Source organism: Globicephala melas, chromosome 6 (genome assembly GCF_963455315.2).
Source record: "Globicephala melas chromosome 6, mGloMel1.2, whole genome shotgun sequence".
Lineage (NCBI taxonomy): Eukaryota > Metazoa > Chordata > Mammalia > Artiodactyla > Delphinidae > Globicephala > Globicephala melas.
The window spans coordinates 1,347,545-1,368,974 of NC_083319.1; the positions used below are offsets into that span (position 1 = coordinate 1,347,545).

General features: G+C 60.7%; 2 protein-coding genes and 1 non-coding gene across 3 annotated transcripts; 1 reads left to right on the forward strand and 2 right to left on the reverse strand.

Moving 5' to 3' along the window:
* Positions 1-4,077: 4,077 nt before the first annotated feature.
* TRNAG-UCC (transfer RNA glycine (anticodon UCC)) lies at positions 4,078-4,150 on the reverse strand. Its single transcript has one exon. It is a non-coding gene; the product is annotated as a tRNA-Gly (tRNA).
* A 4,260-nt stretch (positions 4,151-8,410) lies between these two features.
* Positions 8,411-12,072, forward strand: EDF1 (endothelial differentiation related factor 1). The gene is made up of 5 exons (XM_030838254.3): positions 8,411-8,600; positions 10,100-10,151; positions 10,520-10,680; positions 10,969-11,062; positions 11,624-12,072. Exons 1-5 carry the CDS (start codon positions 8,523-8,525, stop codon positions 11,683-11,685), a joined length of 447 nt encoding a protein of 148 aa, XP_030694114.1. The 5' UTR covers positions 8,411-8,522; the 3' UTR covers positions 11,686-12,072.
* A 1,069-nt stretch (positions 12,073-13,141) lies between these two features.
* Positions 13,142-21,131, reverse strand: MAMDC4 (MAM domain containing 4). The gene is made up of 27 exons (XM_060299900.1): positions 21,086-21,131; positions 20,312-20,419; positions 20,065-20,238; positions 19,860-19,985; positions 19,538-19,668; positions 19,370-19,454; positions 19,094-19,219; positions 18,784-18,921; positions 18,605-18,693; positions 18,346-18,519; positions 18,002-18,086; positions 17,736-17,915; positions 17,508-17,633; positions 17,216-17,347; positions 16,549-16,665; positions 16,247-16,381; positions 15,972-16,108; positions 15,682-15,901; positions 15,443-15,580; positions 15,217-15,335; positions 15,042-15,132; positions 14,770-14,916; positions 14,456-14,590; positions 14,228-14,355; positions 14,014-14,122; positions 13,313-13,491; positions 13,142-13,183 (listed from the first exon to the last, which is right to left on the reverse strand). The coding sequence occupies exons 1-27, from the start codon at positions 21,129-21,131 to the stop codon at positions 13,142-13,144; spliced, it is 3,417 nt and encodes a 1,138-aa protein (XP_060155883.1).
* Positions 21,132-21,430: the final 299 nt, after the last annotated feature.

Sequence of the window (21,430 nt, forward strand, 5' to 3'; positions counted from 1 at the left end):
TGTCCTCTGCCAGCTGGGTCATTGAAGGGCAGCGGCCTTTTCGGCCTCATTGGGGAGCAGCGGCGGGTCCGCGCGCGCCCTCTGCCGGCCACATCCGGAACTGCCGCTCTGGCCCCTTGACTCCGGCCGGACCTCCCGCCCAGGCACCGCGCCCCTGCTCCCTGTGGGGACCTTGCTCCACCGCCTCACTTCGGACCCGCAAACCGTAAGATGGCTCTGCTCACACTCGGACCCAGCAAGTGATCACCTGGCCAAGGTCCGCAGCTCTGTGTCGGAGAGGCTCGGGGTGGCCCTCAGGGGTCTCCCAGCACCCCACTGCAGCAGGCATTCCCCGCCCCACCACTGCCACCCTCTTCCATGGGGCTCCCACCTGTCCAGGGCCCAGCATTCTTCAGCTCAGCTGGGACCTCTGACCCTGGTTCTGCCAGCTGTCAACCGTACCTCCTTGCTTCCCCAAACCCCAGGCCCATCCTTGGCAGCCCCCACTCTCCAGCCGGCCCCCTCCCCTCCCCTGGCCATCTGTAGAGGCCCTGCACCCGGCTCAGTCTAAGTGGTCCTGCTTTCTGCAGCTGAAGGAAGTGGCCACCAGTGCGCAGGAGAAGCTGGCAGCCTCCTCCACTGCCCAGTCCAGCCACTCACCCTCCTGGACCACAGCCCATCCTCTCCTCCCGCACACCTGGCCTTTCCAGTGCTCGCTGGGGATGCCCAGTGGATCTTTTAACTCCCCTTCTCCATGGGACCAAGTGTATTCGGTGACAACGACAATGGCTGAGAAGAAAAGCAAGCTGTGAAAATATTTTCTTGCTGAACTTCATGTACACAACCATGTGAATAAAAAGTAAATACATTCAATAAACAGTACAAAGAAGGGGAAAGTGATGGATCAAAACTTTCTTTACATTATGTATTTTCTCAAAAACAAGGGGAATACTTACACCGACATATCCATTTTTCACATTAATGAATAACAGTATAGACCAGTTTCTGTTTTTGAGTCTTAATATCTGCAAATTTCACAGTGCTTTTGTCACCATCAGTCTTTTTTCTTCTTGTCATGTTCAATAGAGTACCCAGCCATATTTGTTCATCTATTTTCACTCGTAGTTGATCAAAGGATACTTTTTATTGACCTTAATAAACTCGTGGTAATTTTCTCTCACTTGAAACCACAGACGCACCAAGTTAGGAAGAACCGTACGTACCTCCTGCAGATTGTGATTCTGTTAGTGTCTTTGGTCAAAGCCGATCCCTGGTGCCTTTCAGACATCTCCGCAGTTGAAAAATTGTGAATTCCAATGGAAACTCTGAGTGGCTGTATAGAACGACAGGGTTGAAGTAAGTCGGGCGCAGTGGCGGTGCTAATGTCACCTGCTTTGCTGTTTAAATGCAGGAGCGCAGAGTTCTGCCAGGGCTGGAAGTACACATGACACCCAAATGTTAGGAACATCCCCCCGAAACACAGGGTGTAGCTGATTTCCACGTAGGATACAAAGCGTGCTGGAGTTTGCCGGTGCCAGCAGCCGACAGGAGACATTTTGAGGAGGAGTATTTGTATTTTATCACTGACATCATTTAGGATCACTACATGAAACTTCAGCTAATTGCATCATATACGATCTACCCTTTGGGTCCCAGAGTGAGGGGGGTCGTCAGAGGCTAGCTGCGCTGGCTCCAGGCAAACCCAGAGGCCCCGGCCCCTGAGCAGGCTGGGCTGCAGGGAGGGGCTGAACACTGTGTAGGGACGGCTGGACCCCAGATCCCATCTCCAACCCACACAGCCAGGCAACTTCCCTCTCCTCACTGCTATGGAAGGCAGGAGGCGATGAATCCAAGGGCTCGCTAGCCTAGGGATGCCGGGCTCAGTTCTTCCCCTTGGCGGCCACCTGGCTGGCAGTCAGGCTAAGGAGGAAACTGGGTTGGCCACGTGTAGCTCTTTGGGACCCTCAGACGAAATGGCTCTGTCCCACCCTGATCACCCCAAAGAGGAGCCCACCCTGGCAAGTCCTGCCATGCACACGAGGCTCCCAGCTGCTCCCAAGGGCCACCCTCTCGGATGAGACAGACAGCCAAGGGTTGGGACAGTTGCGCGAAAGACATCAAAACAGATGAAAGGAGAGGGAGGGAGGGTGCAGGTACCTGAAAAAAAAACATGACCAGAACTAAACTTGGTAACCTCAGAGGGACAGAGAGAAGAATATGTGAAACAGGGTGCTATAAATTTCAGTGCCGTAGAAGGAGCAGATAGACTAGAGCAGGGAGCACTTAGAAAATAAAAATGTGATACCAAATTAAAGAAAAAAGTCAGTGAAAGGGTGGTAAGTTGAGGAAATCTCCCAAAAGTGGAGCAGAAAGAAAAGGAGTTAAAAATAGAAAAGATAAGGACATTCACAGCCCCAGGAGGGAATCTAAGATCTTAGTGATAGGAATTCCAGAAAGTGGAAACAAGCAACGAAGGGAGTTAGTTATTGAGGAAAGAGCACAAGAAAACATTCTCAAACTGAAGGGCCTTATTGTCCAAACTTAGGGGGTCTAGAGTGTGGAGCACATGGTGGGGAAGCACACCAAGGCCATCACCCTGAGGTTGCAGAGAAAGGAGGGCAAGTAGAAGGTCCTAAAACTTCCAGATGGGGGGAGGGGGGAGGGAAGGGAGAGGAGAAGGAGGGAGAGACAGAGACAGAGGCAAAGAGAGAGAGGAGGAAGCCCACACAAAGCAGGTCATAAATAAAGGACTGACAAGAAAGACATGGGACTTCTCAACAGTAATATGGAAACTAGAAGACAATAGAGCCTGACTTTGAAATTCTAAGAGAAAACATATTCCAACCTGTAATTTGTTGCTCAAAGTATCAATCAATCACCCTGAGAGTTGATGATGGGATAAAGACATTTTCAAACATGTTGTGTCTCAAAAAATTTTCCTCCCATGTAGTCTTGGTCTGAAAGTTACTAGAGCCTGTCCACCAAGATAAGAGTGAAAGGAAAGAAGATGCTGGCATTGGCTCCAGGAGACAGAAGAAACTCCTCAAAAGACAGTTCCAGGCTCGGGTCTGGACGAAGCCCACCCAACTTTGCTGGGGAGAACAGGCTGCAGAGGATGAGGCTTGGGAAACACAGGGATGGCCAGTCACCTGATGGGTGGAGAGGAGATCTGCAGCCCCGACAGACAGTCTGGGGCTGAATTAATGGGGGTAAATAAAAATGAAGTGAATTAACATGCAGCTAATCAAAAAAATTAGAGACACTTGTCAACACAAGGAAAAAGTGATGGGGGAAAGGAAGTAGAATCCTAATGCATTATGTAGATCTGCTGTGAACAATACTTGTACAGTCATATTCATCAGAATACTAACAAAGGATGTAACCAATAACTTTTAAGTTAACAATGAGTAACAAGTAGCTTGTTGGTCTGTTGATCCAACCTGACATAGTTAGCTTCCATAGGGTGTTCAGCCCCTCTCAGCCCCCTGACCACTCCTTTTGCCCTGGTCAGTCCAATTCACTGCCCATACTCCCCTGAGCACTGCCTTCACCCCATGTTCACACCCCCATCCTCCACACTGGCCAGAGGGCTCTTCCCCAAAGGAAAACCTCAGTGGGTTACTCCTAATCCTCAAAGGCTCCTTCTTTTCAGAAAGTGCCTGTCTAGGGACTTCGATGGTGGTGCAGTGGTTAAGAATCCTCTTGTCAATGCAGGGGACACGGGTTCGAGCCCTGGTCTGGGAAGATCCCACATACTGCAGAGCAACAAAGCCCGGGTACCACAACTACTGAGCCTGCGCTGTAGAGCCCGCGAGCCACAACTACTAAGCCTGCATGCCACAAGTTCTGAAGCCCACATACCTAGAGCCCCTGCTCTGCAACAAGAGAAGCCACCGCAATGAGAAGCCTGAGCACCGCAACGAAGAGTAGCCCCTGCTTGCCGCAACTAGAGAAAGCCCGTGCACACAGCAACGAAGACCCAGTGCAGCCATAAATAAATAAATAAATAAATAAATAAAATATTTGACTACTAGTGAAATTTTTCCCAATTTTTTTTTTTTTTTTTTTTGCCACACCTTGTGTCATGTGGGATCTTAGTTCCCTGAGCAGGGATCGAACCTGCACCCCCTGCATTGGAAGTGCATTGTCTTAACCACTGGACCACCAGGGAAGTCCCAAATTTTTCCCAATTTGATGAAAAACATTAATATATAGATCCAAGAAGCTCAGCAAACCCAAGGAGGATAAATATGAAGAATGGTATAATTGGGCACATAATAGGAACCCCCTCCCCCCCCCAAAAAAGAGAAAATCTTGAAACAGCCAGAGAACATGTCACATTACATGCAGGGCACAATGATCAAAACAGATATGAACGACGGATGATTTATCATTGGAAACAATGGAGGTCAGAACACAATGGGACAATATTTATAAAAGACATCCTTCAAAAATAAACACAGCAATTCCTCAAAAAATTAAAACTAGAGCCACCACATGATCGACAATTCCATTTCTGGGTACATATCCAAATAACTGAAATCAGGGTCTAGAAAAGATACGTGTACATCCACGTTCACAGTAGCACTACTCACAGTAGCTAAATACGGAAGCAACCTGTGTTCATCAATGGCTGAACGGATAAGCAAAATGTGGTATGTACGTGCAATGGACTATTATTCAGCCTTGAAAAAGAAAGAAGTTCTGACACAGGCTACAACATGGAGGAACCTTGAGGACGTCATGCTGAGTGAAATAAGCTAGTCACGGAAGGACAAATATTGTAGGATTCCATTTATATGAGGTTCCTAGAATAGTTAAAGTCCGAAAGTAGAGTGGTGGGTGCCGAGGGCTGGGGGAGAGGAGGAATAGGGAATTAGTGTTTCATGGGAACAGAGTTTCAGTTTTACAAAATAAAGAGTTCTGGAGATGGATTATGGGTGATGGTTTCACAGTATCATAAATGTATTTAATGCCACTGAACTCTAAACTTCAAAAATGGCTAAGATGGTAATTTTTAGTTAAGTGTATTTTATCACAATAAAATATGCTTTTTTACGGAGGGGGAAGGGATGACACAAAAGCTGGGCTGCCAGGAAGTGGGGTCCTTGGGGCCACCTCAAGGGCTGTTGGCCATGGTGATCATGAGCTGCCTTTGAATGTGTGAGTAGCCCCTCCTTCGTGAGGGTACAGACCTTCACGTTTACTAGATTTTACTGGATAGTATTTAGTTGATAACTTTTAATGCTAATTTTCACCAGGGAGGGACTTCCCTGGCAGTCCAGTGGTTAAGACTTCGCCTTCCAATGCAGGGGTTGCGGGTTCGAGCCCTGCTCAGGGAGCTAAGATCCCACATGCCTCGCGTCCAAAAAACCAAAACGTAAAACAGAAGCAATATTGTAACAAATTCAATAAAGACTTTAAAAATGGTCCACATCAAAAAAAAAATCTAATTCTCATCAGGGATACAATATTCAAGTTAATATCTTTATTTGGGAAATAGAGAAATAGCCATGTTTTATCTTTGTTTTCCAGAAGGCTACAGAATTCTCTTTTCCCTTCTCCATGAATGGAGATGTGTGACACTGGTTACTTTAGTGAAGGCAAGCAGGGGATTCATTAAACAGCAGTGGTGTGGCGCCTCAGGGGAGATGTGAGCTGCTCACCAGGCCTCTTGAAGCTGATTCTCCATGCCACCTGCTGCAGCTTCGCCCCCAAAGCTACTCTCCCGTGGACCCTGAGTAAATCAGGAGCACCCAGAGCCAGGAGGGGGTGAGCACGGGTGACCCGACAGGGAATGGGTCGGGGGGAGGGGCACAGACACCTGTACCACCTGTGCCCTGGTGGTAGCTCATGCCACAAGGACGGGGGCTGCAGAGGTCTCTGTGGCATCAGGCCTGGACTCCTGACCAAGGGCCAGATGTGATGATGGCTATCCTGGCAGACACCTGCATGGACAGAAGACACCAGGGTCTAGGATGCCCCCTCTCTGGGCTGAGCCAACCAGGGCAGATGCAACACCACGGAGCTGATGCAACTTCTCCTTTGGGGATCACAGCCCTCAAGAGAGGGCCTCACTCGAGGGTTCACATGGCCGGTGTTGCTTCAGTTCCAGGAGTAGGATATCTTGACTTAAAGAGGTTAAGACCGCCGTCTCTTTCTAAGCAGCCTCCTCTCTCTTCACACTCTTCCTGGGCCCGCTGCAGTGACCACAGGCATTTTTGGGACCCCACTAAGAGGAGCTTGAGTTGGGATGCACTTAGTTGGGGTACATGGGATATTTTTATGCTGTTCACAGTCTTGTTGGCCTGTCCTGGGGCAGGTACATCTTCTACATCTGCCAACTACTACCCGCACAGCGCCCGGAACTGGAAGTACGTGGAGCAAAGGAGAAACAAGGTTTGTCGTATGAACCAAAAGGGAGTCTATGCAAAATTGTTAGCAGAGGACTCGGCTGTCCTGACTCCTGGATAGAATGTGTGGATTTAATTACAGAAAACTCAGCCAGAGTTGGAGTCGACTCGGGACTGGCCTGTACGGTGTGCCCTCATGCCTGCCATGCATGTCAATTACCCCAAACAGGAAGAGATCTCTGCCTACATCTTGGGCAGGAAGGTGCCTCTACTTACCGTCAGGCAGGAGGAAGGAAACTTCCCTCCACCCTCCAACAGCCCAGCCAATCAGAGACTGCAGCAGTCCAGCCAACAAGAAGCCTCCATTGGACCCCCAGCTCCCCAAACTCTTTGGTTATCACAGCCCGTCCCAACTCCCCCTTCTCCCTATAAAAGCAAGTTCTTCCTGTTCTCCCGATTTGCCTATGGTCTGCCACAGTTTTACTATTCTGAACTGTAATTCCTAAATATACTTGCTTTTGCTGGTAAGATAACTGGATGTTATATTATTAAAGTGTACACATTTATCAGAATTCCTGTGTTGTGGAGCATAAACCTATAAGAATGCTACAAAGAGTGAGCACATCTGTGCGAAGCGCAAGTATTACCCAAACCGAGGTCAACGCTAACAATCAGAGACAAATTAGATCACACAGCTTAGAAAAATGTCTGAATTGTCTTCCTGTTCTTTCCGTAAAACAATTCTGCAAAGTCATGATGTGGCATTCAATGAGGATACAGCCAAAAATGTAAGCAAAAGCATTAGAGATGCATTCATTAATTCATACAAACGTTATTTTTCTGAATTTTGTGATGTGTGGAGTTTGTCAGTTTTTTTAAATTTATAGACTTATTTTCTCATTATACAAGATTATCATTGGGCTTCCCTGGTGGCGCAGTGGTTGAGAGTCTGCCTGCAGATGCAAGGAACGCGGGTTCGTGTCCCCGTCCGGGAAGATCCCACATGCCGCGGAGCGGCTGGGCCCGTGAGCCATGGCCGCTGGGCCTGCACGTCCGGAGCCTGTGCTCCGCAACGGGAGAGGCCACAACAGTGCGAGGCCCGCGTACCGGAAAAAAAAAAAAAAAAAAAAAGATTATCATAAAATAACTATAAAATATTACAAAGTTATTGTTAAATAACTTATTCACGTTATATTATGTATACATATATTACATATTGTAAAATTATGTATATATTATATTATTCAAAATATACATGTTATACAAAAACATTCTCTTTTGTAACTAATTTTTTTTATAATTTTATATATTTCCTTGGAGTCCTCCCACAAAATATATTTGCTTCAGGCCCCACCAAACCCGCACCCTGGCCCCCATCATCTTTGCATCACGTGAGCAGAACTCCAGAGAAACAGAACTTCCATTTGCGTGCCAGGTGACCAAAAAAGGCATGAAACAGAAACTAACCTCACCTACAGGAAAATCAATGAGGCTACCTTTCCCTTGCATCCAGTCTGCGCGCCCACCTTGCCCGCGAGGGGCCAGGCCAGGCCGGGGCTGCTCGATCCCCATCCCCAAAGCTGCGACCAGGAAGCCAGGTGTGGACCCCAGTCTCCCTCCCCCTACCTGCTCCTCCCCCGAGTCCCCTCTTCTCCCCTTCTCTCCCCGGCGCACAGTACCCGCTACTCGCATTTCCCCTTCCCCTCCCAGTACCCCTCTTCACGTCCTGCGCCCCGACCCCGTTCCAGAGCCACCCTGCGCCGCCTCCCCAAGCCGGGTTCCCCTTCCTCCCACCCCCTCATCCTCTCGCCTCCCCGCCCACGGCCCCTGTACCTCTCATTGCCCCACATGCCCCTCATCACCCCCCACCGCTCCCAAGCGCCCCTCCAGCTGCCCCTGGCGCCCCCCCCGGCCACCCCCACACACAACACCCCCAGCGGCCGCACGCCCCGGCCGCGACTTCTCCCGCCCCACGTCACGCACCTCTGGCGTTTCCACAGACGAGCCGGGCACGGATTGGCCCCGAGCCGCGGGAAGTGCCCGCCCCCAGAGCCGCCGGCCAATGGGAGGAGGGGGCGGGCCCGAGGCGGGCGCCGGAAGCGCTCGAGCGACTAGGGGTCGTCGCGTCGCCGGGTTTCGAGCAGCTGCCGCGGAGCCGCCGGACGGACCGCCAGCGTCGCCTGCCCCGCCATGGCTGAGAGTGACTGGGACACGGTAACGGTGCTGCGCAAAAAGGGCCCCACGGCCGCCCAGGCCAAGTCCAAGCAGGTGCGGGCTCAGCGCGGGCCTCGGGGCCCAGGAGCGGCCGGGCGGGCGGGGCGGACGCGGGGCCGGGGGCGGGGAGGACGCGGGGCTGGGGGCGGGGAGTGGGGACTGGAGCAGGGACCGGGTGGGAGCGGAGCGGGGACAGGGGGCGGCGACGGGGCGGGGGCCGGGGGCAGGAGTGGGAGACAGGGGCGGGGTGGGGGTGGAAGGGTCCGGATGGTCTTAGGGCAGTGACACAGGCCTGCGGGCGAGGCGCTGGACCTCTTGGTGGGGACAGGTACATAGGGACTGGAGGGGAGCGGGGCGAGGTTAGCGGGGTGGACCTCGGGGCGCAGATGGGGGATGGAGCGCAGATAGGTGGTGGGTCGAGGGGAGGGATGGGACAGGGGCACGGTTGCCTGGCACCCCCGCCCCAGGGTCTCCTTCCCGCTTCTGCGGGCTGCCGGGTGCCTGGCCAGTCCGCTGCCGCCTGTGGAGCCCACTGAAGCACATTGCCGGTCATAGGGAGTCCCTGGCCCCAGGCTGAGGTGGCCTAGGACCCTGCGTCCCCAACTTGCAAGGGTAGCCGGCATGCCCTGAGGGGTACTCGGGGCAGAAGGTTCCCTGGCTAGTCCATCCGGGGTTCATCTGTGAGTCGATGTGAGGGAAAAGGGGAAGGGCAGTTTAGTCCCCACCCTGCTTGTTTCTGCTCTCAGGCCGCCTTGGGCCAGCCTTAGACACGCAGTGCCAGGTCTGGGCCAGGACTAGCTTTGGCACTGGTGATCAGCATTCATTGACCTGCCCAGGACTTCTCAGTTAGTCAAAACCAAACTCACTCTTTTTTTTTTTTTCCAAAGGAAACTTAATAGCCACAAGCTAGGAATCATGTGAACAGCTCTAGAAAGCATCTGTGCACCTGTCACACTGAGAATGTCGCACAGTCACGTCTCTGAGGTGTCAGAAGCTTCAAGAAATACACTACATTAATACTCGGGGACTGTAGATCAGGGGACGTCGCTGTCTTTGCTGATGTTGGGGACGGGGGCTGCAGGCTTTGTGCGACGTACTGTCTTTTATCAGGAGCCGGACTGGCTGAGGAAGGCCAGACCAGGTCCTCACTTGACGTTCCTTCCTGCTTTTGCAGGAGCGTGTACTAGAGACGTAAATCTATTTCAAGTGTGGGTTTCCGAAAGGAATCCATTAGCACGTTGTTTTCAGCAGCCAAGACGTGAGCTCTTTCTGTTTTCCTTAGCAGGAGTTTATTGAGAGTGGCCTGGATATTTGGTTGTAGAGGGATTTGTATAATGGGCTTTGGTTTAAACCCAGCATTTGCTTGTCAGTGCTTGGAAAAGCATCAGGTACTAAGCACGTAGCACTGCGCTTAGGGGCATGAGCTCGGAGCTCACGGGCTCAAAAAGCGCCAGGCGTTAGCAGTGCGCTGACTGGCTGACAGCAGCCTAAACCGGTGTTTGCCAAATACTGCAAAGCTAATTTTGACCGAAAAACACTTGCTAATTTTCCAGGCCATCTTAGCAGCTCAGAGACGAGGAGAAGATGTGGAGACTTCCAAGAAATGTAGGTACTCGTGTGTCCACTCGCAAGACCGGGGGGGGTGCTCTTGGGGTTCGTACCTGCAGACGCGTGAGTGCTGCCCCCGGGCTGTCGGGTGGCTGCTGGCAGCTGAAGCCGCCACAGAGCCGGGCGACGTCAGGGATCTTGTGAGAGCAGCTGTGGTTGGCGTAGGTCAGGAGGGATTGTTCTCCTCCTTAGTTCACAGATTCTGGACTTGTCCTTTGCGTGCTCTTGTCCCCACTTTGGGTGGCCTGGCCTAGCACGTCACCCTGGGCACAGGGCGCCTCTTGGGCCTGGTTCCCATTCTGAAACGGCTCTCCTTCGGCTTCATTGCAAACCCTCTCCTCTGCTCTTGCCTCGTGCCGGTCCAGGGGCCGCCGGCCAGAACAAACAGCATTCGATCACCAAGAACACAGCCAAGCTGGACCGGGAGACCGAGGAGCTGCACCACGACCGGGTGACCCTGGAGGTGGGCAAGGTGATCCAGCAGGGCCGGCAGGGCAAAGGACTGACGCAGAAGGACCTGGCGACGGTGAGCGCGGCGGGTCCCCTCCTCCCGGGCCGTGGTCGGGCAGGCGGGAGGCGTGGGCTCCGCTCTCCTGGTGACTTGAGGGCTTCAGTTCGCTCTTGCCCCGGGAACCCTGAGCCCTCTCGGGGGGGCCACACGAGTCGGCTGTAACTTCCTGAGCTGCTATCCGCTCAGACCCTCGGCCTGCACAGTGCCGCGGGGGTCGGCGCCTGAGGCGCCTCACCTGGATGTGTTCTAGTCTCCCAGCATCTCCTTCTGGAACTGACGTGTGCAAATACACGTTCTCTTTAGAAAATCAACGAAAAGCCACAGGTCATCGCGGACTATGAGAGTGGCCGGGCCATTCCTAACAACCAGGTTCTGGGCAAGATCGAGAGAGCCATCGGTGAGTGTCCCGCCATCCTTCAGTGGGTCTCGGCTGCCGCTGCCTGACCGCGCGTGGTACGGCCGCCCCTCCTGGGTGGGCTTGGTGAGGAGGGGCGCAGGAAGGCCCCTGGGGCCCCGGAATTCTCCGGCGCCTGAAGAAAATTCCCACGAGCATGTAGCGTCTGGGCGCCTCCCCCTTTGGCATCTCCCCGAGCCCCCTGTGCTGTGGGCCTCGCTCTCCCTGCCCCGCCCCCAGCATTGGCGGCAGCGTGGCTCCCAGAGCGAGGAGGCCTAGTTCTGGGGAGGGGCGTCCTCTGTCCCCATGAAGACGGGCAGGCACGTGCTCTTCAGAGTCAGGCGTGGAAGCTAGCGTGGTGGGCGTGGTGCTCATCGGTTTCCCGCCCCTCCACACACGCGCCCACTGCCCCCCGCCTCCAGTGGAGCCTGGGAGCCGCGCTCAAGGGTCGGTGCTGGTGCCGCTGCCCCCTCCGGGGCAGTGGGTAGTGGTGCTGTGGAGCTGCCCTGTGCCTTGAAGACCCAGGGGCGAGCTGCAGTGGTCATGGGCCGGTGGCTCTTTCAGGCCTCAAGCTCCGGGGGAGAGACATTGGGAAGCCGATCGAGAAGGGGCCGAGGGCGAAATGAGCACAAAGCCTCGAAATCAGTGCGTTCCGGCTGATCTCGTCTGGCTGGTTCCCCTTGACCACCAGCGCCAGCGCGGGTCTCCTCACCGGCCGTGCGGAACACAGGGCGGTAGCCCTGCCCGGGAACCCCCTCTACCCGTACCTGCTGTCAAACTGACAAAACCTTGCAGCGTGTTTGCTTCTCCTGATTGTTTTCCTTCCTGTCCCCGTCCCTCACGTGGGGTGCAGAGCGCTGCCTTCCTCTCCCCCGGGGTCTGCCCTGTCACGGCTGTGGCTCCAGGGAGCTCGGAGGGGGACCGCCTCGCACACGGTGGGCAGCCACCGTCTGGGAGAGGAGCTGCGTGTCCGGCCCGGCTCGTAGAGAAGCTAATAAACGTTTGTCGCCCTTCCTGCTGGTGCTGAATCCTTGCTGTCCGGCCTCGCCTCTTGTGCCTGCAGCTCCCCCTCCCTCTGGCCCCCAGTGTGGCGAAGGGCTGTTTGCATGCAGCACTGTGGGGGAGTCTGCGGGCCAGGAGGGTCGCTCTGCAGGCTGTTGCTCGTCACCTCTGCTGGGACGGTTAGTGGGCGTCCATCAGCTTCTTGGCGCCAGACCCTGGCCCTCCCCGGCACTGAGTCCCTGGTCACATCGTTCCGTGCAGAGCCCAGTGGGCCGGGGTGGCAAGGTGGAGCCACCTGGGCTGGAGTCCAGGGTACCTGGCCATGCAGGTGTGGCCGTCACCCCCTCCCCTAGGACAGCCATGCCCGGGGGGCCTTCCAGACCTGGCGGGTGGTGTCTGAATCTCCCTCGTGGAAGACCAGAGCCTGGGACTGTCCCTAGGTCAGAAAGACTCAGCTCCATTTTATTAGATGAGGGTGGCGTGTGGGCGGGGACCTTGACCATGGGAGGGTGGACACGGTGACTTTTATTTGGGACAGGGGACACATCAGGGCATTCCTCCTACAAGTCCAGCTCCATGCCACCTTGGACCCAGTTAAGTGTCTGCTCCTAAGTCTGTCACCGGCAGCTCTGGGGATTTCTCTCTGTCTTAAATCAGATGCAGAATCGCCCGGTGAGGTGGGGCCCCTGATGGGCCTGGGTCGGAGTCCCACTAGGCTGGCCAGAGGCTCGCTTGGCCTGGGGCAGGGGCTTCTCAGGTCCCGCTGCGCCTCCCTCCTGGTGCCCCTAGCCCCTGGCGCCGTCTCCGGGGACTGCCTGTTTCCAGTCTCCTGAGCCACTGAGGCACGTGGGAGGGGCCCCCAAGCACATCCTCTTGGGCAGGTCGGGGAGCCCGGGGAGCCCCCGCTTCCTGCTGGCCTCAACCTTGGCTGGCCAGCGGGGGGTCCCTTGTGGGCCGGGCCACTTATTGCTGGGGTATGTAGCTGCGGCCCCTGTGAGGGTGAGGGATGCAGGGGCTCGACGCCTCCTGGGGGGTGGGAAAGGTGTTGGTCCCTGGGCCACGGGGTCTTCTCTGCGTCATCTACTGGTCATTGGTGACCGATGCTGGCAGGGTGACATGGCCCTAGGAGGAAGGAGGAGATCTGTGGCCACCGGGCAGCGGTGGCCCCGCGTGTGGGAGGGTCCTGTTCACCGTCCAGCCGAGTGCAGGGCTCAGGGGCTCCTGCCCGCCACCCCCCCCCAGGGCTCCTACCGCGTTGAAGAGAATGTTGTCAAAGCTGGGGGCCACGGTGTCCGTCTCCCCCCAGAAGGGGCAGCCCCCCCTGTTCTGCAGCCAGCGCCGTCCCGCAAGTCCAAGCAACACCAGCAGCATGAGGAGGAGGAGGGTGCCACCAACCACCGCTGGCACCGACGTGGCCACTGCTGTGTCTCCTGTGGGTGTGGGGTGCGTGACCCGGGATCCGAGCCCTCCCTGTCAGCCCCACGCCCGGGCACGGCCGTCCCCACAGCCCTGAGGACTTCTGCGCCCCCTGCTAAAGGAGGGGCGCCGGTCGTGCCCACACAAGGCTCCCAGCTGAGGCCGGGCCCTGGTGGGCAGGCGGCTGCCAGCTGCGGAGCTGGGGGAATCGAGGCCCCAGGCTAGGGCCCCACCCCGCCTTTGTCACAGAACACCAGCAGCCGCGGGTGCTGCAGCAAGAGGCTGGCTGTGGCCTCTGGCCTGACCGGACGTGGGGGCGCGGAGTGCAGAGGTCGGGGAGGGGCGCCCCAGTCCTGAGCGAACAGGGGCCAGGGGCGGCCCAGCCCGGCATGGGGCACAGCGGGCGAGCGAGGGGACGGTGCAGGGCCCGGCCCGGTGGCTCTCCTGGTCTCTTGGGCCAGGAGCAGGCCGCTGGCAGCCACGTGGGCCGTGAACCACCGAAGCTGGTGAAGGCCCAGACCCGGGGCAGGGCTTACCCTGGCTGGGTGTAGGCAGCTGGCAACGTTGCCCGGCCAGGTACTCAACGTCATCCAGGGCAATGGGCCCCAGGGCTGGCTGGCCGCCCAGAGTGGCTTCAAACACAATCTAACCGGGAGGGAGAAGAGGCTGGGTGGGCCCGAGGAGGAGGATGGCCCCTCCTGAGCTCCTGAGCCCCCTGAGGTCCCCCGGCTCTGGGCGGTCCGGCCTCACCTGGAACTCCTCGGCGCTGGCCACTTCCACCTGGCCTTCCAGCCACTGGTGCCGCAGGCGCCCGCCCGCGCCCCACACGGCCAGCTGACCCCGGGCGCTGCTCAGGAGCACCCTCAGCTCACCCTTGTCTGAGAGCAGGGGGCCAGGTGTCAGACCCCCGACCCGGCGGGAGGCGGGGCTGCCCCCGTGCCCGGTGCCCCCACCACGCTCGCTGCCGGCCCGACTCACAGAAACGCTCAGGAAAGCCCATGTGGTACCAGAAGCGGAGGCAGGAGGCCTCGGTGGCGGGCAGTGGCTGGCTGCGCAGCCAGGCCGCTCGGCCCCCCGGGCCCAGCACGCCCGTTTCGAAGAGAGCAAAGTGGCCTGGCAACGAGAGAGGGCACGGTGCCCCGTGGACCGGATGGAGCCAGGCCCCCCTGACCTTTGGCCTCTGACCCTGGCGGGAGCCTGGCTGGGCTGGCCGGTTGGCCCGGACTGGGGTGAGTGAGGTGTGTGGCCGGGGGTGTGTATGGCGCTGGGGTCCCTTCCCGACTCAGACCCACCTGCCTCTGTGCCCAGGGTGTGGTCCACAGGCGGCTGGGGGTAGCGGGAGGGCGCAGCGCCACTGCTCCAGTCCCAGCTGTACCCGCCCAGGCCAGGCCAGGGCAGATGGTTCCAGCCACACAGACCAGCCTCAAAGTCACAGGAAGCTGCAAGGGACTTGGGCAATAAGCCGAGGCGCCCCGTCCCCGGGCAGCGCCGCTGCGGGGGTAGAGGCCAGGCCGGGCGCCTCCAGGAGCCAGGCAGGCCCCGGGGCCAGGCCACGGGCTCCCACCTGGCCGAGGGCAGGGCCCATCCTGGAGGAGCAGGTCGTCCAGCGCGATGTAGGAGCGCTCCACGCCGGCAGCCACGGCCTCAAACACCACCTGGGCGGGCACAGGGCGGGGGGCTCGCTTCCGGTCGGTACTGGATGGCCCTTGGGGGTGAGGAAGGCCCTCCACCCCGCTCACCCTCCAGGCCCGCTCGGCCTGCAAGTCCACGCTGCCCAGGCGCCAGGCAAAACCTCCATCGGTGCCGATGCTGAGCACCTGCCTCCTCTCAGCCTCCTCCACGTGGACCCTCAGCGTGCCTGCCACCCGAGCAGCCACAGCCCCGGTCAGCGGCAGGGGCGGCTCCCGAGCGGCCTCCAGCAGGGGCCTGAGGGACCCACGGGCCCCGCTCCCGGCAGCCCCTCACCTGGGTTGCGGAGGCTCAGGTGGTACCAGAAGGTCAGGCAGGCGGCCTGGGCCAGGGGCCTGTGCTCCTCTGAAATCAGGGAAGCCACGTGGCCACGGGGCAGGGCCTGCGGGCTCATGTCCACCACCATGTAGTGCCCTGGGGGGTTCCAGCGTCAGCCTGCCGGCCCCCCCCGCCCCGCCCCTGCCCCCCAGCTCCCCACCCCCACCCCACGCCTCTGCCCCACCCCCTGCTGGCACCCTGAGCCGTCTCTGTGGTGTGGTCTGCGGGGGGGCCCCGGGCCGCCTGGCCCGTGGCATTGGTCTGGCGTGTCCAGAGGCCCCGGCCCCCCGTGGAGAAGCCGCAGGCCGAGTCCTCGAAGGAGCAGCGCTTGGGGGCCCAGCAGGGCCCGGGCCGCACAGTCATGTCGTCCAGCGCCATGGTGCCGTGGTACCCGTCCCGGAGGCCCTCGAACAGCAGCTGGGGGACAGCGGGGGGTCAGCTGTCTGGGGCCTTGCCCTGCCCACCTCTGCCGGGCACCGGGCCTCACTTGGTACTTGGCGCTGGAGTCCTGCGGGTGGTGGAGGGTGGCCCAGGCCTCATGCCAGCGGTTGCCGTGGGTGCCAGACCGCGACCACAGGTGCCTTTCTCTCTCCCCTTCTCGCCTCATTGCCAGGCGCAGAGTCCCTAGGGGGAGGCAGGGTTTGGAGGGGACAAGACCCCGACTCCTGCCTCTCACCCCTCCTAGAGCCCCGATGGGCCCAGAGACAGAACTCGAGCCCCCCGTGGGCCTCCACCGCGGCCCCGCCCAGCACGGGGTCTCACCGATCTGGGGCCCATAGAGGTGGTACCAGAAGGAGAGGCACTCCTGAGCGGCCGCGGGTGACTGGGGCCAGGTGAGCAGGTGAGCACCGGGGCCCTGGGCTGGGGGTTCCGTGGGGTCTAGGAGCATGAAGTGGCCTGCAGGCGGGCCGTGGGGCTGAGCCGCAGAGACGCCAGGCTGGGGACACTCAGCCCAGAGCTCCCCTCTGCCCCCTGGGAGTCCGGTCTGGGAGGCCCCCGGGGTGGGTATGGGAGGCCGCTCCGAGTCTGAGAGCCGCCCCCAGGTCGGGGCGCCCCTGCCTCACCTTGGCCTGTGGTGTGGTCGTACCCAGGGCCACGGCTCTCGACTCGGTGCCAGTGGGCATCTGTGAGGTGGCCAGTGTGCCAGCCGCAGGTGCCCCGCTCAAAGTTACAGGAGATCTCTGGGGGTAAGGCACTGGGGGGTCAGCAGCCCCTGCACCCCTCCTGAGCCCCGAGAGGGTGGGAGAGACTTGCTCCCGGACTGGGGACTCCCGGGGGTTCCTCGAGGAGGCCTGGGTGGGAGGCCCCTGGGTGGGGACTGGGCCACGGTGGTCACCTTTCTCGGTGACCGCCTCAGGGCTGCAGTCCTTCAGGGTCACGCTGTCCACCCCAGCGCCCTGCTGGCCAGGGCCATCCAGGTCCAGCAGCCCAACGAACTCCAGCTTTACGGGGGCGCGGGGGACGGGCCGGTAAGTCAGGGCCGGCTCCGCGTGCCCCTCGCCCCCCGCCCCAGGCTGCCCGCCTCACCCGGAAGGGCCGGTGGCGAGCCCCGAGAAGGACTGTGTCCACTTTCCAGCCCCCGGAGCTGCTGCCCGCGGCCTGCCACACCAGCTCACGGCTGCTGCCTTCCACCACGACCAGCTCCAGGAAGCCTGGTAAGGGGTCACTGTGGGCTGGCCCGCCCCACCTCCGCCCCAGGGCTGGGCAGAGGGCCTGGAGGGACAGCGGTACCTTGGGGGTGACTCTGAAAATAGTAAGCCATGTGGAGTTCACAGCGGGGGCCAGAGGGGCCCAGGGTGGGTGTGAGGACGCGGGCCTGCTCTGCCAGCTGCCCCCAGGCCCTCTGCACGGACAGGAAGTGCCCTGGGGAAGAGCAGGCGTCTCAGAGCTGATTCCTGAGAATGGGGGACACCCCCCAATTCAGAGACCCTCCCCAGTGAAAAGAAGCAGAGCGGGGACCCTTGTGCGGGTGCAGTTGGAAGGCAGGCTGCAGGCTGCCCTGGGCGGGGCACTTGGGCCTCACCAGCGGCCCCGCTGGCGTCCATGCCAGGGCTCCCGCTGTCCTGGGCCGGGAGACGCACCCACTGCAGCCGCCCCACACTGGCGTCCTCCCAGCCCCCGGCCGAGGGGGACTCGAAGTCCGTGGTGCCTGCAATGGCAGCCGGTGTGAAGGGTCCCGCCCACCACTGCGAGCGGGGCTGGTCTGGGGGAAGGGAGGTGAGGGCTCCCCGCACCCAGCTCCGCCTCTTACCGCATTCCTGCTCGTCCTCGCCCCCAGGGCACTGCTGCTGGAAGTCACACAGCTGCTCCGGGGGGACACACAGCTCCCCACACAAGAGATGTCCGGGCTCGCAGAAATTCCAGGGCTGCAGGCTGGACAGCTGGGACCGGGGACCTGGAGCCCAGAGCCCAGGAGGTGGGCCAGCCACCTCTGTGGGGGCACAGCAGGGATCAGGCAGGTGGGTGGGGGCTGTGCCTCTCCTCACGGGGGGGCGGGGGGGTGCCCAGCAGGCTCACCTGGGACTGGTTTGCAGTGGTCAGACAGGATGAGGTCATCCAGGCCCACGACGCCCCCCGGGCCCGTCTGCCCGGCCAGGAGGATCTGAGGGCGGAGGCGGCTCTGTCATCCCTGGGTCTGCTCCCTCGAGCCCTCTCCCCACGACCCACACCTCGTACCTGTCTATCGCTGGACGCTCCCTCCCGTCACCACCCCAGCCCTGCAGGAGGGGCCTCGGCGGGCAGCCCCTCCTCCCCTCTGGCTTGCCTTCCTGCTGAGACAGCGGAGGGGCCCAGACCGGACTCCCTGAGGGGCCCCTGGACCTCCCCACGTCCCTGCATGGTGCTGCCCTCGCCAGCCTCACCCGAAAGGGGTGCTTGCTCTGGATGTCAACGCGGTCTCGGACCCAGGCGGCCCCCAGTTCCCCGTGGCGCCTGCGCAGCAGGACAGCGGCCTGGGGGGCGCCAGCGCTCCGCGTCTGCAGGAACACCTGGAGGCAGCCGGCCTCGGACCCGTGCAGGTAGTGATAGAAGGTGAGCTGGAAGGGGAGTGAGCATGTCAGGGGAGGCTCTCCAGGGCCTGGGCGATCAGGGTGGCCACCCTGTGTCCTCCACCCGCCTCACCGAGCACTTCTCGGGGGCCGAGGCCTGGAACTCGGGGCTGGAGAGGATGGCTGGGGCGCTGGGCTCTGCCACGGCCACCAGGAAGGAGCCTGGGGAGACAGCAGGCGTGAGCCGGGCTGGCAGGGGTGCTGTGGCCGAGCGTGGCCCGGGTGGCGGCCGGGGTCCCCGGGGGGCCTCACCCTGCGCGCTGTTCCGGCTGTGGTCACGGTGCGGCCAGGCGGGGTGCTGCGGACCGCCCGCGCTGTGGTTCCGGGCCCAGCCCTCTGAGCGGTTCCACAGGCCCAGGCCCCTCTCAAAATCGGTGGCCGTGTGGTGGTCTAGGGCGGGAAGCGGGGCTCCGGCTACCACGCGGGGCCTCCTCCCTGGGCCCCCTGCCTCCCCGGGCCTGTGCTGATGGCCCCAGCTCCGGGTGGACAGGAGCTGCCTCACCCCCAGAAGGACCGTGCCAAGGGACAACCCCCGCCCGTGGCCCCGCCAGCCCCGGCTCACTGCAGGTGGGCGTGTCTTCATCTGAACCGTCGCCGCAGTTGTCCTCCCCGTCGCACAGCTGGTGGGGCTCCACGCAGGCCTTGTTCTGGCAATGGTGATGCCCAAGGGGGCAGTGCGCCTGCGGGGCTAGGGTGGGGGAGGGTTAACCCACCACCCCACCCCAAGGCTCCGGGTCAGGGCAGCTTGGGGAGAGGCTCAAGGCCGGAATGAGGGGACCACGGGCTCCTGCTAACCCCTCCCCCACCCAGGGGTGTGTTCACGGCCTGGGGACCTTACTGGGCAACCCACAGCTCCAGAAGGCCACGTCGTCCAAGGCCACAGCACCCCTGCGGGTGGCGTTTCGGGTGGCAGAGAAGGTCACCTGAAGAGAGCGAGGTCCCTGGGATCTCAGGCAGAGCTCAGACCCTTCTCGCTGCCCCCACCACGCGACCGTCCCCGTCTCACCCTGAAGTCACCCTGGATGCGGCCGGTGGGCACCACCAGCTCCTGCCAGCCGGGGACCCAGGGCCCCGAGCTCCGCCACAGGGTCAGCGTCTCCACACCGTGGGTCAGCTCCAGCCGCAGCTCGGCCACACCTGCAGTGGGGCGTCCCAGGCATCTCAGGCCCCGGGACCCCTCCCCCCGCCCGGTGGCTGCTGCGCCCTGCCCCAGGACCCCTGCCCGTCCCGTCCTGGGGGCGCCCTCCCGTCTCTGCGGCAGCTCCCCTTCCTTTTCCGGTCCCTCCCCTCGGGACCCGCACGTGGGGCGCACGGTCCTGGGCCCGCACCTTCAGAGGCCACGTGGTACCAGAGGCTCAGCTCACAGGAGGGGGCTGCCTCACGCAGGGTTGGGGAGCGCAGGGCTGCGGTGGCCACCTCTCTCCCACGGTGTGTGCCAGCAGCCGCGTACCAGCCTGGCCGGGCCGAGAGGTCAGGAGACCGGGCGGGAAGCACAGAGGGGAGGGCTAGTGTGGAGACCCGCCCAGGCCTCACCGAGGTCAGTGCCCAGAGTGTGGTCCGAGCGCGGCCCTGGACCCTCCGGCGTGGCCCCTGCCCGGTCTCGGAGCCAGCTGTAGCCCGAGGTGCTTATGTCCCGCCAGCCACAGGAGTCCTGCTCGAAGTCGCAGGCGAAGGGGGCGCCCAGGGTGGGTGAGGCCCCGTGGTAACCTGCAGGGCAGGTGGTCAGGTGGGGTGCCTGCAGGCGCCGGCCCTGCCCGCTCCCCGCCCGGCCCCGGCTCACCGCACTGGGCCTCGTCGGGGCAGCCCCTGCAGTCACACACAAAGTTGCACACGGCCTCGCGGGGGGGTCTGCAGCGGCTGGGGCCCCAGGCCCAGCCCGGGGACCTTGCTGCCAGCAGAGAGACAGCCAGGTGGCCTGGGGTAGGGAGACACCACATCCCAGTTTGCCTGGGACTGTTCCATGGCCCAGAAACTGCTCAGACTCGGGCGTCCCGGGACATAGGTCACACTGCTTTGGGGTCCAGGCCAGGAAGTCATGCAGGGAGGGGGCTGGGTCTGTGTCTGGGGGCCTGGAACCCAGAGAACTGCCACCTGGGGGGTCCCTGTCAGGGCCAAGCAGAGAATGACTGAACCTGGGGAGGCTGCCTGCGTGCCAGGATGGGGGGTGCATGGGCGAGCAAGGGACCAAGGACCCCTGATGTGGGACACTCCCTGGGGAAGAGAACAGGAGCCCAGCAAGAAACCGGAGGGGCTGCCAGCAGGGGGCCCCCTCAAGGGGCTGCATCAACGGGTGGCCCAGGCCCCCCAGAGCTCTGTCCAGGTCAAGAGTGGCTGACTACCATCTGCCTTCAGGGCCCTCTCACCTTGGAGCCCAGGTGGAGATGGAGGCCAGGGAGAGCAGCACCCTTCCCCGGCGGGGCCATCCCCAGGACCCCAAGGGCTCGCCTGCGTCCCCCACTGCAGGCCGTCCAGGGCCTGAACCCCTCCTTCTCTGTAGGCCCAGCACCCGAGCCCCCGGACACTCCTGCTTCGGGAGCCAGACCCGACGACTCACCCAGGAGCAGGACCAAGACGGGCAGGAGGTGGCCGGGCAGAGACATGGTCAGGCCAGAGGAAGGGAGACCAAGGGGCAGTGTGTGCACCGGCCAGCCTGGTGGGCACTTTTCCTGGTCATCAGCCCGAGGCCCCACCGGCTGACTCTGCTCTAATCGGAGAGTGGGGCTCAGCCCCATCTGTACCTGCGGCCCCTCGCCTGGCCCCGCCCTGCGCTGACAAGGATGGGCACCCGGCTGTAAAAGCATCCAGGAGAGGGGCCCCTGGCCTAGGTGGGCTCCCACCTGCCTGGCTCCTTCAGGCCAAAGGTCAGGCTCCGACCATCATGCCCACTGCTGCCCAGCCC